Here is a 14,174-nt window from a genome sequence, read left to right as displayed (position 1 = left end):
GAACTTCACAATGATGTTTGTGCAATGCACTAATTCACTCAGTTCCTCAATTAAAAAGATATTGCATGCAACAAGATCTGAATGAAATTACGACACAGGCAAACAAGTGGCAAACTACAATGGTGCCACAAGGGTTCTAAATAATGAACATCTCAACAAGAGCATTTAACCAGTATTGCTTGACAATCAATTAACAATAACATCATCATTAAATCCTCCACCACTAACGACCTATGTCACCAATAACCAGTTAACTAGCTGAGGTACTAGTACCAGTTACTGGTAGAAACTAGGTCTCCTGCTTGATTCCCCCAAATCTTTCTATAATCCACAAGATGTACTATAGGAACGTAGTAAGATCTCTTTGAAAGTATCCTTGACACCCATGACATTCACTATCTAGAAGGACATCAACTAGAATCTTTAAGTTTTTTCCCCAAGTCATACTTGAAAATATAACATTCTTCATTGGTGCAGTCAACATCCTAGGCCAGTGAAGTCATCACTAAGGCAGTAGCTTATCCTGACCATGAAAGCAACTGTGGATATGCACGAAAGTTGACCTTGCTATGAACACTTATATTTTTTGCATAAGCAGGAGAAAAGACAAATATCCAAACTTAAACCAAGACTTGATTCATGACGACATTAGTTCTGAATCCAATGGTGTTAGAAACATAGAAAATAGGTGCAGGAGTAGGCCATTCGGCCCTTCAAGCCTGCACCGCCATTCAGTACAACCATAGCTGATCATAGTACGATCATAGCTTTGGGCTGCGAACATGTTCAAATCACTCCATGGCCTTGGCATTCCTCTGCTTGGTAATACTTTACAAACACACCCATATACCTGCCACTGTGTTACTCTATTTCTGGCCAATTGTGCAGCTTAAAGACATGTTTTATTCTCAATATAGTTCATTAAGCTGCCATTAAATGATACAGTATATTGCTGACTTTTTAAAATAAATCTGTTCCCACAATACTGGATTTAAATGAAATCTGTATAATCAGCTTTAACACCATAACTTGTATTGGTTTTCATTGGGTAACATTTCCAAATGTTTATCCAGTATGAGAATGGAATAAAATCTATCCTGAAGTAAAACAACAATTATCTGCTTGGGCAAGCTACTAAAACCCATTGAGAATCTACATTTACTGGGAAACAACCAACAATTCTAGCTAGGTAAATGAACTAGGTGTTAGTGTTACTGCATTTGCTGCACAATCTGAGGCTATAATTATGAATACAGATGTCAATAATTAAACTATTATACACTTGGATGCAACTTAATAAACACGAAAAGGTTATTCATCTGTTTTCTACCTCAGCTCCACTTTACAGAATATCCAATCTCAATGCTATGTTTATAAAAATCTACAAATTTGTTCAGAATACAGTAGTCAATGATCAAGTACCCATAGACAAGACATTTCTCATTAGACTCTTTTTAGATTACATTTCTATTCTCTATCTTGAGGAAACACTGAACATGTCCACCCTCATACACCCCTAAATAATTCCTCATTTATCATTCTTCAAAACGTCCAGCCAGTGAGATCAGTCTATCCAATTTTGACTTGTAAAACAAATTCCTGGTATCATGTGAGTGAACCTTTATTCCATTCCCTCCAATGGCAAATATATCCTTAAAAAAGCAAGCTCCAAATGTTGACTTTGCAGATCCAATATAATTCCAGTAAAGTCTCTTCACTCTTCTGCTCCAGTCCTTTAAATTATTAGGAAAACAAATACAATGAGTCTTGACCAACTGTCAATTGGAGTTAAGTTGCAAAATAAAACTTAAAGCAGCCCAGAAGTCCAGAAGGGATGGTGTGACCTCAAAAGTACCCAAGCAAGGGCACAAGCAATATTGTTAATTTGGTTCATCTTTACTTAATGATTGATACTGGAAGTGTAGCTGATGACATGTCTAGCCTTAGCTGTGATATCTCCCAGAATAACTAACAGAATTTGTGTTTACTCCCAGTGAACATAGAAACATAGAAACATAGAAAATAGGTGCAGGAGCAGGCCATTCGGCCCTTCGAGCCTGCACCGCCATTTATTATGATCATGGCTGATCATCCAACTCAGAACCCCGCCCCAGCCTTCCCTCCATACCCCCTGACCCCCGTAGCTACAAGGGTCATATCTAACTCCCTCTTAAATATAGCCAATGAACTGGCCTCAACTGTTTCCTGTGGCAGAGAATTCCACAGATTCACCACTCTCTGTGTGAAGAGGTTTTTCCTAATCTCGGTCCTAAAAGACTTCCCCTCTATCCTCAAACTGTGGCCCCTCGTTCTGGACTTCCCCAACATCGGGAACAATCTTCCTGCATCTAGCCTGTCCAATCCCTTTAGGATTTTATATGTTTCAATCAGATCCCCCCTCAATCTTCTAAATTCCAACGAGTACAAGCCCAGTTCATCCAGTCTTTCTTCATATGAAAGTCCTGCCATCCCAGGAATCAATCTGGTGAACCTCCTTTGTACTCCCTCTATGGCAAGGATGTCTTTCCTCAGATTAGGGGACCAAAACTGCACACAATACTCCAGGTGTGGTCTCACCAAGGCCTTGTACAACTGCAGTAGTACCTCCCTGCTCCTGTACTCAAATCCTCTCGCTATAAATGCCAGCATACCATTCGCCTTTTTCACCGCCTGCTGTACCTGCATGCCCACTTTCAATGACTGGTGTATAATGACACCCAGGTCTCGTTGCACCTCCCCTTTTCCTAATCGGCCACCATTCAGATAATAATCTGTTTTACTATTTTTGCCACCAAAGTGGATAACTTCACATTTATCCACATTAAATTGCATCTGCCATGAATTTGCCCACTCACCCAACCTATCCAAGTCACCCTGCATCCTCTTAGCATCCTCCTCACAGCTAACACTGCCACCCAGCTTCGTGTCATCCGCAAACTTGGAGATGCTGCATTTAATTCCATCATCCAAGTCATTAATATATATTGTAAACAACTGGGGTCCCAGCACTGAGCCTTGCGGTACCCCACTAGTCACCGCCTGCCATTCTGAAAAGGTCCCGTTTATTCCCACTCTTTGCTTCCTGTCTGCTAACCAATTCTCCACCCACACCAATACCTTACCCCCAATACCGTGTGCTTTAAGTTTGCACACTAATCTCCTGTGTGGGACCTTGTCAAAGGCCTTTTGGAAATCCAAATATACCACATCCACTGGTTCTCCCCTATCCACTCTACTAGTTACATCCTCACAACATGAAGCATTGATTCAGTTTTCTTCTCCACTTATGCTGCCAGACTAACTCAGTGTTCTCAGTTCACTATATGGTATAGTTTATATTCAGAGAATTAAGCTTAGCCAGTCCACCAGTTCAATTTCCCTTAAAGCTCTTTCAGTGCACATATCGACATCAAGCTATAGTCAGTTTTAAAAATGTAATCTCTCGAAAAGACCTTCAATTTGACTACTAACACTTAGATCAAAATATACATTTCTACCAAAAATTAATAGCTGTTACATTGACAGAAGATTACATGAATCATTTTCCACAGTAAATTGTAATACCACATCTAATTCTTAGGTTTGACTTGTAATGACAACAACAATATCCCCACATTCCCCATCACTCTCTACTCTGCTGTAGCTAAAAATGCACACAACTCGGAAAATATCTGTTTCTGGCGGCACCAGTTTTGATGCTAAAAATGTTAGAACACCTGAACTGACCTCCAAAAAGATCCAGATCAGTGGTTGGTGCTGAGGCAGCAACAGTAGGCGTGGTAGCATCTGCTGTTGTAGGAGAAGTTTTCAAGGAGGCCTCTGCTGCAAATGGATCAGGTGGCTGTGCTTCAGAGGCATTAGGAAGGGCAGGAGAACCCAAAGAATCTGCATTGTAAGCATCAAGGAAAAGATAGTGGAGGGGAAAGAAATATGTATAAAAACCTCTTAAAGTGATTTATCCAGTTTAGAAAATGATGCAATGAAATTTTGAGATGCATGCTTTGATTTGTTTAGACAAGTGAATTCTTAAACACCAATTAAGTTACTTACCTTCCCCTAAAAGATCTGTTTTATCCATTACAAAGATGCAGTGTTTAGAAATAAAAGGAAAACAGTTTAATAAAGGGTACCTGTTAGAATTAAAGAATCTCATTGTACAGTGGAGTAAAGCTCAAGTTACCAAGTGTATATAAAAATGAAACCTGTAATACATTGCTTTTTGCCTTAAATCTCTGAAATGTTCTGCCAGTTGATTGAGAACAGCTTAATATCAAAATGTCACTTCCGAACCATTTCAAAGTGCAAAGAATGCACACAAGTCCTATAAATCTGTGCTAACATTTCACCTGATTGAAAGTCAACCTTAAATAGCAATATACAGCAAAAGTTGAATTATATACACGATATTCCTACCAGGCTGCATTGATAGGTGCCAAGCCTCAACTTCTGAAATCAACTCAAAATTTGATTTCCAACAAAATGATGTTCCACACTATTTAACAGCAATTACGACTGCTTTCTCATGCCATTATTTCACTGTTATAGAAAGGAAGCTTGAAATCATGTAATTTATTTAAAATTTAAATGTATTTGATAAAAAAAATCAACCTATTTCATCTTGTATGCTTTATAGAAGCCAGTATCTGAAACATTGCTTCATGACATAGCCTTTATCAGCAGACATTAGCAATTATTGCCAAAACCATCTTGCTTCAGTCAAGTGCAAGAGTGATAAATTTATCAGCGTATCCTTGAACACAGTATAAAGTGCAATCCAGTATATTACGCTAAATGTGCAGTCAGTGAGGAACAGAGTGATCAATTATGATATAGTAAGTATAGCTGGTGTGATAACAAACCAGTTTAGGTATGTAAATTAATTTTGACTGTTTGGTTCCTCATAGTCCTTTGCTAGTAGAATGCTTTTCTTATTGTTATTTCAACTCTTGTGACATAAAACCAAGCACTAATTTACTCAATATAGGTGATTAAGATATAGAGCAAGATTTTAAAATATAGGAATTACTCATCATACTAAATACAGTTGCAAATTAGATTTGACGTTCTAAGACAAAGTACTCTGAAGGTGATGTGGTGTAGAGGCTATGAGCCAGAGGAAAAAATGCTTTTCTTTCCCTTTTACTGCACAAAGAACCAATAAATAACACTTATCAAAATACTCACAAGCAAAGAAAATGCCTAGTTTTGTTAATCACCACTTAAGTCATCATGACTTAAACAAAATTCTACCCTCTGCATTGAGTTTGTACTAAATTTTTAAAAAGCATAATCTGTTTTGAAGAGGAACAAATGCAAACTGCCAGAAGAACTCAGCAGGTCAGGTCTCAGCCCGAAACATTAACTGTTTATTGATTTCCATTGATGCTGCCTGACCTGCTGAGTTCCTTCAGCATTTTGTGTGTGTTGCTCTAGATTTCCAGCATCTGCAGAATCTCTTGTAGGTATATAACAAACATTTCCAAAAAACTTTATCAATGCTCAGTCCAACAGAAGTCGTTCATCAAACATCAACTGCCTAAAATCAACAAGAAAGTAGCAAAAGGGTTCAGTATCATTCAGCCTGTAGACATGATGTCCAGAATCCGCACAGAACTGGTTGAAGTTCATCCTTGGTCATGGTTTAGACATGGTATAATAGAAGACACTCAGTGTAATTTGGTTGCAAAATTAAATCACACTGACAATTCTGATGAGCATTTAGCAGAAGCCGGAGAATGAATTTCAGAATAATCTGTTGGATAGAAACACTCTAGTAATGAAACATTCTCACCTCCCCAAGCACTGGCTGGTGGATTAGCTGCTGCTGTTGACTGAACTGCACATGTAAAATCTGGTTGTAGATCAAGAAGATCATTGGACAGTTTGGATGCACTGTAATTAAAGTATTAGTAATTTCAATCTTCAGTACAGAAAGTAACATGTACATTTAACCATAATAAACGTTTGGGCTCTGACTTTTATAGTACAAGCTACAGACATTTAGAATACTGAACTTTGCAGTGCAGTACAGGCTCTTCAGCCCATGATGTTGTGTCAACTTCTTAACCTACTCCAAGCTCAATTTAACTCTTCCCTCTGACATATGACTCCATTTTTCTATCATCCTTGTGCCTATCCATGAGTCTCTTAAATGTCCTTAATGTACAGTATCTGCCTTTACCATCACCCCATCAAGGCGTTCCACTCACCCAACACTCCCCTGTGTAAAAAAACTTCCTCTGAAATTCCTCCTGATGAAGAGTCTTGGCACGAAATGTCACCTAGCCTTTTGACAGTATTGCTTTGATTTCTAGCATCTGCAGATTTTCTCTTGTTTCTGACATTCCTCTATATTTTCCTCCAAACACCTTAAAATTATATCCTCTCATATTATCAGAATCAGTTTTATTATCACCAGCATATGACGTGAGATTTGTTAACTTTCCACACCGGAAAAATGTCTCTGGCTGTCAACTCGATCTATGTCTCTTATCTTCTTGTATTCCTCTATCAACTCATTTTTATTCTCCTTTGCCCCAGAGAAAAGCACTAGCTTGCTCTACCTTTCCTCATAAGACACGCAACATCCTGGTAAATCTCCTCTGCACCCTCTCTAAAACTTCCAAGACAATAGTAGAACTCATGACTTCAGCATTTCCAAGCATATCATTTTAAACAAAAATTCCAAAAGTTGTTAGTGGCAAAATGTCCTCCATGAGATTTGCAATCTTTACCAAAAGAATCAAGGGGAGAAAAATCCCATTAAGTGAAGCAAACTTAAGATTGTTATATACTGGTCTCACTGAAAGTTTAGAACTGTGATATGGAGTTTCTAAAATTGCCCACCAAGGCATTCAAAATTGTCAACAAATTGCATATTTTTCCTGCAAGAACTCAATAAAAAGTTCAACAAACCAAGTCACCAACCAGAGAAACCCAGCTGAAGCAAAGACAAAAAGCATCCAATAATTAGAGAAAAAGGGGCACAGGCTAAGTGCAACACACATAAAAGTTGCTGGTGAACGCAGCAGGCCAGGCAGCACCTCTAGGAAGAGGTGCAGTCGACGTTTCAGGCTGAGACCCTTCGTCAGGACTAGGTTCTCGGCCTGAAACGTCGACTGCACCTCTTCCTAGAGGTGCTGCCTGGCCTGCTGCGTTCACCAGCAACTTTTATGTGTGTTGTTTGAATTTCCAGCATCTGCAGAATTCCTGTTGTTCACAGGCTTAGTGCGATAAATTCCTAAAATAAATCCTCCAAAGCGGTTAGCTACAGCCTTACTGCTCAAAAACTGACTAGTGTTTGTGATTTAGCTTTCCTTCATGTAGATATCAAGATACAATCGGCTTTATTGCACTTTTTATATGAAAATGAAAATTACCACTCAGAAAGCATCAGCAAGAAAAAGGGAGCTGACATTTTTTGAACTCAGCCGTTCAATTACTTAGTCTTGGCACCTTGAATTGGAGGAAGAAACTATATTTGCTTCTAACATTTTCTTTAAAATAAAGAGATCAGAGGAGAATTAGAAATTGGGCCAATTAAATAATTGGTCAAAAGTAGGGGAAATTATTGTGAGCAGTTTTGGGCTCCTTATGCAAGAAAGGACGTATTGGCAATGGAAAGGGTCACGAGAATGATTCCAGGAATGAAAGGGTTAGCCTATGAGGAGCGTTTGATGGCTCTGGGCCTGTACTCACGAGAGTTTATAAGAACAGGGGAGAGGGGTGGGGGATCTCATTGAAACCTATTGAATATTGGAAGGCCTAGATAGAGTATATGTGGAGAGGATGCTTCCTATAGTGGAGGAGTCTAGACCCAAAGGGCACAATCTCAGAATAAGGGAACAACAATTTAGAGGGGTAATTTCTTTAGCAAGAGGGTAGGAATGTGTGGAATTCATTGGGTATCTCTAAAGCAGAGGTTGATAGGTTGATAGTCAGGGCATCAAAAGGTACGTGGAGAAGGCAGGAGAATGGAGTTGGAAGAGATAATAAATCAGCTATGATGAAATGGTGGAGCAGTCTCGATAGGCCAAATAACCTAATCTTGCTCCTATGGCTTATGGTCTTATGCTTTACATACAAAATATCAATGTTGCTTCCTGGTGAACGGTCAGCACAGGTAAGGCCATTTAATAACTTTGCTTATGAACACTGGTGCAACACCCTTTCATTACAGTAATGGATTAAACATAGAATTGGAGGAGGAGAAGATGGCGGCGCGACGCAGCACGCAGCGGCCACTCCGGTGAATGATATCTGAATTCCGTCAAGTAGGATGCCGTGCACAATCCTGATTTGATGGAGACAGACATGAGAGCATGGAGGAACATCTGAAGAAACTTCTGAAATGCCTTCTTCGCTGCCGCTGCTACTGTATGATCCAGAATCTCCGGAGGGGAAGGCCCCGCGTCCTCTGCTTTGCTTGTTGCTCGGCGGCCGGGACGAGGTCGAGACGCTCGGCAGAGATGGTACTCGGTGCTTGGTATCGGAGGGCTGGTCGGAGGCTTGAAGTTTTCCGACGGACTCAGAGTCAGCTGTGGTCGGGTGCTTCCGATGCATCGGCAGTTGTCGGCGCCTGGAGGTTTATGGCAGGGAGAGTTTCTCCCTTTTGCCGCCTGCTATTGGGACTATCGGGAGTCGATCAGAACTTTGAGACTTTGTTTTTACCGTGCCCATGGTCTGTTCTTTATCAAATTATGGCATGCTTTGCACTGCTGTAACTATATGTTATAACTATGTGATCTTGTCAGTGTTAGTCTTTGGTTTGTCCTTTTTTTTGTGATATCACTCTGGAGGAACATTGTATCATTTCTTAATACACACATTTCTAAATGACAATAAACGAGAACTGAGTGTCCTCATAATCTAATCTAATAGAACACCATAGAATAATTTGTGCTTTAAAAAAAATTGCCGTCATTGAAAAAGATTCTCTGGGTCACAATGTTAGTCGCCCAGCTGACATCCTCTTCTGACAACATGATAATTTAGAGCCACTATTTGAAATATAATTATTTTCAAAATCTGTCATTCCATCATTAAAAACTTGAGATAAATTATCCTTCAAAGATCTTCAAAACCTTTCAAATTAATCTACAAATAAAACTGTCTCGGCTGAAAAACACTGAAGGACAGCGTCAGAATATTTACTATATTTTTACATACATAAAGAATAGATGTACATTATGTGTCAAGAGAAGACCATGACCATCAGAAACAGGAGGAGAATTAGGCCATTCAGCCCATTGAGTCTGCTCCATCATTCTATCATGGATAATTTATTATCTCTCTCAACCTTATTCTCCTCCCTTCTCTCTGTAACCTTTGACACCCTGACTAATAAAGTGGGTGAGCTTAGAGCGTGGATCAGTACTTGGAGCTATGATGTTGTGGCCTCTACAGAGACTTGGATAGCTCAGGAGCAGGAATGGTTACTTCAAACACCAGGCTTCAGATGTTTCAGAAAGGACACGGAGGGAGGGAAAAGAGCTGGAGGCGTGGCACTGTTGATCAGAGATAGTGTCACGGCTGCAGAAAAGGAGGAATACATGGAGGGATTGTCTATGGAGTCTCTGTGGATGGGAGTCAATAACTTGACTGGGTGTTTTTTTATAGACCACCCAATAGTAACAGGGACATTGAGGAGCAGATAAGGAGACAGATTCTGGAAAGATGTAATAATAACAGGGTTGTCATGGTGGGAGATTTTTAATTTCCCAAATATTGATTGGCATGTCCCTAGAGCAAGGGGTTTAGATGGGGTGGAGTTTGTTAGGTGTATTCAAGAAGGTTTCTTGACACAATATGTAGATAAGCCTACAAGAGGGGAGGCTGTACTTGATCTGGTATTGGGAAATGAACCTGGTCAGGTGTCAGATCTCTCAAGTGGGAGAGCATTTTGAAGATAGTGGTCACAATTCTATCTCTTTTACCATAGCACTGGAGAGGAATAGGAACAGACAAGTTAGGAAAGCGTTTAATTGGAGTAAGGGGAAATATGAGGCTATCAGGCAGGAACTTGGGAGGCATAAATTGGGAACAGACGTTTTCAGGGAAATGTACAGCAGAAATGTGGCAAATACTGAGGGGATATTTGTGTGGCGTTCTGCATAGGTACGTTCCAATGAGACAGGGAAAGGTACAGGAACCCTAGTGTACAAAGGCTGTTGAAAATCTAGTCAAGAAGAAAAGAAAAGCTTACGAAAGGTTCAAAAAACTAGGTAATGATAGAGATCTAGAAGATTATAAGGCTAGCAGGAAGGAGCTTAAGAAAGAAATTAGGAGCCATGAGAAGGCCCTGGCGGACAGGATTAAGGAAAACCCTAAGGCATTCTAGAAGTATGTGAAGAGCAAGAGGATAAGACATGAGAGAATAGGAGCAATCAAGTGTGACAGTGGAAAAGTGTGTGTGGAACCAGAGGAGATAGCAGAGGTACTGAATGAGTACTTTGCTTCAGTATTCACTGCAGAAAAGGATCTTGGCAATTGTAGGGATGACTTACAGCGAACTGAAAAGCATGAGCATGCAGATATTAAGAAAGAGGAAGTGCGGGAGCTTTTGGAAAGCATCAAGTTGGATAAGTCACCAGGACCGGATGAGATGTACCCCAGGTTACTGTGGGAGGCAAGGGAGGAGATTGCTCAGCCTCTGGCAATGCTCTTTACATCATCAATGGGGATGGGAGAGGTTCCAGAGGATTGGAGGGTTGCAGATGTTGTTCAAGAAAGAGAGTAGAGATAGCCCAGGAAACTATAGGCGAGTGAGTCTTACTTCAGTGGTCGGTAAGTTGATGGAGAAGATCCTAAGAGGCAGGATTTATGAACATTTGGAGAGGCACAATATGATTAGAAATAGTCAGCATAGCTTTATGAAAGTCAGGTCATGCCTTACGAGCCTGACTGAATTTTCTGAGGATGTGCCTAAACACATCGATGAAGGTAGAGCAGTAGATGTAGTGTATATGGATTTCAGCAAGTCATTAGACAAGACACCCCACGCAAGGCTTATTGAGAAAGTAAGAAGGCATGGGATCCAATGGGACATTGCTTTGTGGATCCAGAACTGGCTTGCCCACAGAAAGCAAAGAGTGGTTGTAGATGGGTCATATTCTGCATGGAGGTTGGTCACCAGTGGTGTGCCTCAGGGATCTGTTCTGGGACCCCTTCTCTTCGTGATTTTTATAAATGACCTGGATGAAGAAGTGGAGGGATGGGTTAGTAAATTTGCTGATGACACAAAGATTAGAGGTGTTGTGGATAGTGTGGAGGGCTGTCAGAGGTTACAATGGGACATTGATAGGACACAGAACTAGGCTGAGAAGTGGCAGATGGAGTTCAACCCAGATAAGTGTGAGGTGGTTCATTTTGGTACGTCAAATATGACAGAATATAGTATTAATTGTAAGACTCTTGGCAGTGTGGAGGATCAGAGGGATCTTGGGTCCGAGTCTATAGGACACTCAAAGCTGCTACACAGGTTGACTCTGTGGTTAAGAAGGCATACGGTACATTGGCCTTCCTCAATTGTGGGATTGAGTTTAGGAGCCGAGAGGTAACGTTGCAGCTCTACAGGACCCTGGTCAGACCCCACTCGGAGTACTGTGCTCAATTCTGGTCGCCTTACTACAGGAAGGTTGTGGAAACCATAGAAAGGTGCAGAGGAAATTTGCAAGGGTGTTGCCTGATTGGGGAGCATGTCTTATGACAACAGGTTGAGCGAACGCGGCCTTTTTTCCTTGGACTGACGGAAGGTGTGAGGTGACCTGATAGAGGTGTATAAGATGATGAGAGGCATTGATCATGCCGATAGTAAGAGGCTTTTTCCCAGGGCTGAAATGTCTAGCACGAGAGGGCACAGTTTTAAGGTGCTTAGAAGTAGGTAGAGGAGATGTCAGGGGTAAGTTTCTTTAGGGGGTGAGTGTGTGGAATAGGCTGCCGGTGATGGTGGTGGAGGTGGATACGATAGGTTCTTTTAAGAGACTCCTAGACAGATACACGGAGCTCAGAAAAATAGAGGGCTATGAGTAACCCTAGGTAATTTCTTAGGTAAGGACATTTTCGGCACAGCTTTGTGGGTCGAAGGGGCTGTGTTGTGCTGTAGGTCTTTTATGTTTCTATGTTTCTAATCAAGAACCATCAACCTCTGCTTTAAATATACCCAAATAGTTGACCACCACAACTGTCTGTGGCAAAGAATTCCACAGATTCACTACCCTCTGGCTAAAAAAATTCTTCCTCATCTGTGTTCTAAATGGAAGCCCCTCTGTTCTGTGGCTGTACCTTCTGGTTCTATACTCCCTCACTATCGGGAACACCCTCTCCAAATACACTCTGTCTAGGCCTTTAAATATTCATTTTTTGTGTTTTTTTATAAAATGCACAATAAAGAAAACCAATTGCTTAAAACCATCCTGTAATCTGCCAAAACCATTCAAGACTTACTTGACTGGAGCTGCAACAGGAGGTGGCGGTGAAAAGAGATCAACGACTGGAGCAGCGTCAGCCACCTTGGCTGGACTGGTGGTGGGAGAAGCCCCTGTATTTTCTGGAGAGCCCTAGGAAGATTTAAAAAAGTATCTTTGAAGAATATAGTGACATTTACTCATGTTTTGAATGTACTGTTCAGCATAAATACTGAAATCAGCCATATTTTAAATCCCTCAGTTTCTTCATAATTTTAACAAAATGTATTTACTGGGAAAAAGTGTCTGAAATAACCTACCAAATAACCAAATGGAAACAAATATTAGAATCACTCAGATAGATGAAATTTAAGTCTTTTGTGATATGCAAGAGATGTATTTCAGGTCCTCACATTTTATTTTATTACCGTTCTAGTAATATGGTTATAATTTCCTCAATTGAAAGAACATAAATGGTTTTATAGTTAGGCCTTTTGGGCAATTAGAATCATATCAAATATGCAAACAAGAGCCTAAAATCAGAATCAGATTTATCGTTGCTGGCATATGACTTGAAATTGGTTGTTTAGTGACAGCAGTACAGTGCAAGACATAAAATATTACTACAAGTTTAGAAAATAAATAGTGCAGAAGATGAATAACAAAGCAAGGAGTGTTCATTGGTTTGTGAACCATTCAGACAACATGCCTGAGCATTTTCATTTGAGATTGGGGAGAAGGAAGAAAGCAGGGAAGGGAAAGGAGAAAGAAGGAAATGGAAGGTTGGGGGGGCAGGGAAAGGAGGATGGAAAAAGATTATTTTCAATAAATGCTCCACAGAGAATTAGCCAATTAGCTTTCCAAACTTCAGAAATACAATTTATCATGTATCTTATAGCTTTTATGTAAAACATGCGTATTAAGGCAACAAAACAAAATTATCAACCAAGGCATAAACTAAGGATCCCACACTGTACTTTGCAGGGGTTAGGGGTTGAAGAAAAATTAACTTATATTACCGTAGTCCCCTGTAAAGGTGCTCCAGCAGTCCTGAAAGAAAAAAAGAGGCAGATGAAAAGAGATTTTCAAAATACAGAAGACATTTATACACCAAAAGCATATGTAACTGTGAGTAAAGCTGTATGGTCTAGAGATATTTACGAGTAATTCAAAGTTGCACAAAAAAAATCATCACTACCATTGTTCCATTGTGTAACCCAACAAAAAACAGACCCATGAAAGTACTACGGAGATTAGCACTTAAGCTGTGACCCACAACTTTCAAAGTAAATTTATTATCAAAGTCAATATGCCACTATTTACAACACTGTGATTCATTTTCTTGTAGGAATTCACAGTAAAGATAAAGAAACACAATAGAACCAATGAAAAAGTGCACACAACAAGACAAACAACCCATGTGCAAAAGATGACAAACTGCAAATACAAAAAGAAAAAAAATCAGCATAAATATTGAGAACATGAGATAAAGAGCCCTTGAATGTGAGTCCACAGATTGTGGGAATAGTTTAGTGTTGGGCTGAGTGAAGTTATCTCCTCTGGTTCAAGAGCCTGATGGTTGAGGGGTAATAACTGTTCCTGAACCTTGTGGAATAGGTCCTGAGGCTCCTGTACCTCCTTTTTGATACTAGCACTGAGAAGAGAGCATGACGTGGATGGTGGGAGTCTATGATGATGGATACTGCTTTCTTGTGGCAGTACTGCTTGCAAATATGCTCAATGGTGGGGAGGGTTTTACCTGTGATGGAC

General features: G+C 40.2%; 1 protein-coding gene across 5 annotated transcripts in view; it reads right to left on the bottom strand.

The window, feature by feature from the left end:
* LOC140189051 (clathrin coat assembly protein AP180-like) overlaps nucleotides 1-14,174 on the bottom strand; it is a 203,167-nt gene that overhangs the window by 67,938 nt on the left and 121,055 nt on the right. For all 5 annotated transcript variants that reach the window (XM_072245761.1, XM_072245767.1, XM_072245780.1 and 2 more), the window contains 5 exons: nucleotides 13,424-13,454; nucleotides 12,445-12,557; nucleotides 5,792-5,892; nucleotides 4,051-4,065; nucleotides 3,727-3,885 (listed from right to left, as the gene is read on the bottom strand). In XM_072245761.1, coding sequence (XP_072101862.1) covers nucleotides 3,727-3,885; nucleotides 4,051-4,065; nucleotides 5,792-5,892; nucleotides 12,445-12,557; nucleotides 13,424-13,454 — 419 coding nt within the window. The remainder of the gene's footprint in view (nucleotides 1-3,726; nucleotides 3,886-4,050; nucleotides 4,066-5,791; nucleotides 5,893-12,444; nucleotides 12,558-13,423; nucleotides 13,455-14,174) is intronic.

This window comes from Mobula birostris, chromosome 2 (genome assembly GCF_030028105.1).
Source record: "Mobula birostris isolate sMobBir1 chromosome 2, sMobBir1.hap1, whole genome shotgun sequence".
Taxonomy (NCBI): Eukaryota; Metazoa; Chordata; class Chondrichthyes; order Myliobatiformes; family Myliobatidae; genus Mobula; species Mobula birostris.
Note: the sequence above shows the minus strand (reverse complement) of the source record. Positions and strands in the feature narration are given on the sequence as shown.